At 49.0% G+C, this 5000-nt stretch overlaps 1 protein-coding gene across 4 annotated transcripts in view; it reads left to right on the top strand.

Annotated features, from left to right (window-relative positions):
* Positions 1 to 5000, top strand: part of LOC139424403 (transmembrane protease serine 6) — a 14890-nt gene that overhangs the window by 9427 nt on the left and 463 nt on the right. Inside the window, exons 11-18 of one of the 4 annotated variants that reach the window (XM_071176177.1) lie at positions 8 to 150; positions 1250 to 1348; positions 1684 to 1797; positions 1924 to 2040; positions 2253 to 2421; positions 2847 to 3115; positions 3408 to 3544; positions 4203 to 5000. The exon at positions 4203 to 5000 is cut by the window's right edge and continues 463 nt beyond it. In XM_071176177.1, coding sequence (XP_071032278.1) covers positions 8 to 150; positions 1250 to 1348; positions 1684 to 1797; positions 1924 to 2040; positions 2253 to 2421; positions 2847 to 3115; positions 3408 to 3544; positions 4203 to 4370 — 1216 coding nt within the window. In that variant the 3' untranslated portion in view covers positions 4371 to 5000. Of the gene's footprint in view, positions 1 to 7; positions 151 to 961; positions 1349 to 1683; positions 1798 to 1883; positions 2041 to 2252; positions 2422 to 2846; positions 3116 to 3407; positions 3545 to 4202 lie in introns of those variants that run through there. The other 3 variants (XM_071176178.1, XM_071176176.1, XR_011635935.1) reach the window with 3 other exon arrangements.

Consider the following 5000-nt stretch of genomic DNA (forward strand, 5'->3'; position numbering starts at 1 on the left):
GCCTCAGGTTCTGTGGGACGAGAGGTCTCCAGCCGTATGCTGAGCGCCTCTACCTCCTCTCCACGGCAACCAGAGTTGTCATGACGTCCGAGGTGTCAATCACAGGGCCTGGACTCCAGGTCCACTACAGCCTCTTCAACCAATCAGATCGTGAGTCTGGGGCATGGATGACAAACATTGGTCAAGGGTTTGACCTCAGACCTAGAGTTAGGGTGAAGGTGCTATAGGTAATCTTTCTCTACAGACTGTCTGTCTGTTTAACCAATCAGATCGTGAGTTATTTTGAACAAGGTGTTTAGGGTGATTTTTAGGTTGTGTGCTGAAATGATGTTCCGTGACAGATGAAGAGATGAGAAAGTGGAAGAAATGATGTGCTTGTGACATACAGTAAGGTGTGTTTGTATTACATACTACTGGTCGTAACAGGCTGTTGAGGGGAGGACAGCTCATAATATTGTCTGGAATAGAATGGTATGATCCACATGGAAACCACGTTGTTGATGTGTTTGATACCATTCCACTGACTCCATTCCAACCATTATGATGAGCCGTCCTCCCCTCAGCAGCCTCCACTGGGTAGGAAGCATATTCATAAATAATACTTCCTACATCCGAAAGATGTTCATGTACTCTATTTGGGTGTCTTGAAAGTGCGTGTGTTCATGTGTTCCATCCTGTCCTGGTCGGTTCCTGGGTTCTCTAAATGGTCTGTGTGTTCCATCCTGTCCTGGTCAGTTCCTGGGTTCTCTAAATGGTCTGTGGGTTCCATCCTGTCCTGGTCAGTTCCTGGGTTCTCTAAATGGTCTGTGTGTTCCAGCCTGTCCTGGTCAGTTCCTGTGTACTCTAAATGGTCTGTGTGTTCCATCCTGTCCTGGTCAGTTCCTGTGTACTCTAAATGGTCTGTGTGTTCCATCCTGTCCTGGTCAGTTCCTGTGTACTCTAAATGGTCTGTGTGTTCCAGCCTGTCCTGGTCAGTTCCTGTGTACTCTAAATGGTCTGTGTGTTCCAGCCTGTCCTGGTCAGTTCCTGTGTACTCTAAATGGTCTGTGTGTTCCATCCTGTCCTGGTCAGTTCCTGTGTACTCTAAATGGTCTGTGTGTTCCAGCCTGTCCTGGTCAGTTCCTGGGTTCTCTAAATGGTCTGTGTGTTCCAGCCTGTCCTGGTCAGTTCCTGTGTACTCTAAATGGTCTGTGTGTTCCAGCCTGTCCTGGTCAGTTCCTGTGTACTCTAAATGGTCTGTGTGTTCCAGCCTGTCCTGGTCAGTTCCTGTGTACTCTAAATGGTCTGTGTGTTCCAGCCTGTGACGGCATCAAAGACTGCCCCAACGGACTGGACGAGAGGAACTGTGGTCAGTTCACCAAGCTAAAACACATTCATAACATTCAAATTGTGAACCATTTATAAGGCATTTACATTTCATTGAGCCTCGTGCATGTAGCCATGATTGTTGAAAAGGCCAAATCCTCACTGGAAATCCCTGTGGAACTACAGTCTTCATACATTACTCAATGACATCTAGCGAGATGAGAGGAACATTCAACAGTTAAAACATATATATATTAGTAATGATAAAAATGTTAAAATAATCTGTTTCAAGTTAGGGACAATCAACGGGCTGTATAGCATGTATCATTAGCACCAAATGGCTGATTGATTGACACTCAATTTGTGTGTGTGTCCCAGTGTGTATAGCCCAGTACCAGTGTCCAGAGGACAGTCAGTGTGTTGACTACTTCAAGGTGTGTGACCAGCACCCAGACTGCCTTGAGGCCATGGATGAAGAGAACTGCACAGAGGGTAACTCTAACTGTGTGTGTGTGTCTGTGTGTGTGTGTGTACACAAGTTTGTGGTGTATTGATACATAATGTGTGTGTGTCTCTAGGTGTACAGTGTACAGACAAGACGTATGTGTGTGTCTCTAGGTGTACAGTGTACAGACAAGACGTATGTGTGTGCTGATGGGACGTGTCTGAAGAAGCCGAACCCAGAGTGTGACTTCATCACCGACTGTCCTGATGCCTCCGATGAGAGACACTGTGGTGAGACAAGAAGACACACACACAGACACACACGCACACATACACACGCGCGCACACACACACACACACACACACACACACACACACACACACACACACACACACACACACACATTTATGTATCTCTGATTGTGTGTGTGCGTATCTGCGTGCATTTCTGTGTGTGTGTGTGTGTTTGTGTTTCCATACCTGTGTGTGTGTCCTCTTGCCAGACTGTGGTCTGAGGCAGTTCACCAGTCGCGTTGTGGGAGGAGTCAACGCTACTGAAGGGGAGTGGCCATGGCAGGTCAGCCTTCAGATCGGTGGACGTCATGTCTGTGGGGGGGCTCTGGTCTCCAGCCAATGGGTGGTGTCCGCTGCCCACTGTTTCTATGATGACCGGTGAGTACAGGAACAGAGCAACAGGAAGTGTTGTTTCTTCTTCTTGTTGTCTACCATTCTCTTTTCCTTTATTCTCCTTAACCTCCCGTCCTCTCCTCTCCTCTCCTCTCCTCTCCTCTCCTCTCCTCTCCTCTCCTCTCCTCTCCTCTCCTCTCCTCTCCTCTCCTCTCCTCTCCTCTCCTTCTCCTTCTCCCTCGCCTCGCCTCTCGATTCCTCTCCTCTTGACTCCTCTGCTCCTCTCGTCTCCTCTTCTCAACTCCTCTCCTTCTCCTCTGCTCTCCTCTCCCCTCTCCTCTCATCTCTCCTCGCTCCATCCCTCTCTTTCGCCCTCCACCACCCCAAGTCTTTACTTTCCTAGCGTGTAAACAGGAAGAGAGAGAATTAAAATGTTCCCTCTCTCCCCATCCATCTCCCCTCTCCCTCAGTCTCTCTCCCAGAGCGTGGACGGTCTACCTAGGTAAGTTCCTATTGAACCGCAGCAGTCAGATGGAGGATGCCATTCGGGTGCAACAGATCCTCCTGCACCAGTACTACGATGACGAGACACACGATTATGACTTGGCTTTGCTGCGACTAGAGAGACCTGCCGCCCCAGGCACCCTGGCCCAGCCCGCCTGCCTGCCTTCACCTACACACCAGCAAGAACCTGAGCTACTCTGTTGGGTCACGGGCTGGGGGGCGCTACGTGAAGGAGGTGAGGAGGGAGGGAGGGAGGGTGTTTAGGGAGGTTTTATAAAGGCAAAGATCTGTTCATGTATTCAGTTCTATATATTCCTCCAAACACTTACAGCAGCACAAATACATAAAAACGAGAGAGCAAAAAAAAGGAAAATGTATTTTAAGAAAGGTAACCTATCACGCCCAATACGTTTCCACCAGTAGGATGAACAGTAAAGCTTGATTCCAGATAAGGAAGTCTACCTGTAACTCTCCATGGAAACACTGTGGTTGACCTCTCACCTTTGACCTCTCACCTCTGACCCCAGGCACTCCCAGTAACGTGCTGCAGAAGGTGGACGTGCGTCTGGTGAGCGAGGAGGCCTGCTTCCGTTCCTACGGTTACATGGTCACTCCCAGGATGTTGTGTGCCGGCTACCGCAGCGGAGAGAAGGATGCCTGTCAGGTACAGGAAGTGATTTCAGAATAGACCCACACACACTCAGTGCACAGATTGATTGGTTGGCACCCCAGGTGAGGGAGGGTACAGGGGGTTTCAGAGTAGACCCACACACACTCAGTGCACAGACTGATTGGTTGGCACCCCAGGTGAGGGAGGGTACAGGGGGTTTCAGAGTAGACCCACACACACTCTGTGCACAGACTGATTGGTTGGCACCCCAGGTGAGGGAGGGTACAGGGGGTTTCAGAGTAGACCCACACACACTCAGTGCACAGACTGATTGGTTGGCACCCCAGGTGAGGGAGGGTACAGGGGGTTTCAGAGTAGACCCACACACACTCAATGCACAGATTGATTGGTTGGCACCCCAGGTGAGGGAGGGTACAGGGGGTTTCAGAGTAGACCCACACACACTCAGTGCACAGACTGATTGGTTGGCACCCCAGGTGAGGGAGGGTACAGGGGGTTTCAGAGTAGTAGGAGCCGGGAAAAGAGAAAGCAGCAAGTTCAATGTCCTTTAACATCTGAACCTTTCTGCTACCGTTTAGCTAAATTAAAACTTTTTCATCTTCTCTCTCTTACTTTCTCTATGCTGCCTCCCTCCCCCTTCTTTCCCCCGTCTCTCTCTCTCTCTCTCTCTCTCTCCCTCCCTCTTTCCCAGGGTGACTCGGGCGGTCCGTTGGTCTGCCAGGAGAACTCGGGTCGTTGGTTCCTAGCGGGCGTGGTCAGCTGGGGAAAGGGGTGTGGCCGGGCCGACTACTACGGCGTCTACACCCGCGTCACCAAACTCACCGGCTGGATCAAAGAACACATCTCTGGACCTGGCTGACCTTCATCATTCTCACCATCATCATCATCATCCCAAAACATTGTTATCATGTAGTAATTGTTGTGATCTATTCTCTGTGTCAGTCCTTAGTATATTTAGATGTCCGTCAGGGTTTTAACAGTGTCATTGACCTTCTGGCACCAAAGTTCATCAACCTAACAAGCAGACTTTCTGTCTCCTCTGGGCAAATACACACTCTGCAGTATTGGCCTCTACATTCAACACTGCCACCTAGTGGAAGTTGTTAGAATTACAACATAATTAAGAACTACCATGCCAAGGCAATAGGCCCCTCAAATTCAAATCTGGACCTTAAAGCTCCACTGCTTTTGTTCATTCATCCCCTAATCAGGGATGGATTTACACCTGTGACACCAGGTGTGTGCAATTAATTATCAGGTAGAACAGAAAACCAGCAGTACTCTGCACCTCGTAGGGTTAGATTTGAATGCACCTGCAATCGTCTTTGATTCCTTCATCAAATGTTTGTCTGTTTATATACTGCTGTGGATTGGAATGGGTTATGCACAGATCATTTCAGTCAGTGCACTACACTTGAAATGCTGATTGCTTTCAGTGTATTTCATTACATGATCTAAGGTTTCTGATGAAAGCCATTGAAGGCCGAAA

The sequence above is a fragment of the Oncorhynchus clarkii genome, chromosome 13 (genome assembly GCF_045791955.1).
Source record: "Oncorhynchus clarkii lewisi isolate Uvic-CL-2024 chromosome 13, UVic_Ocla_1.0, whole genome shotgun sequence".
Lineage (NCBI taxonomy): Eukaryota > Metazoa > Chordata > Actinopteri > Salmoniformes > Salmonidae > Oncorhynchus > Oncorhynchus clarkii.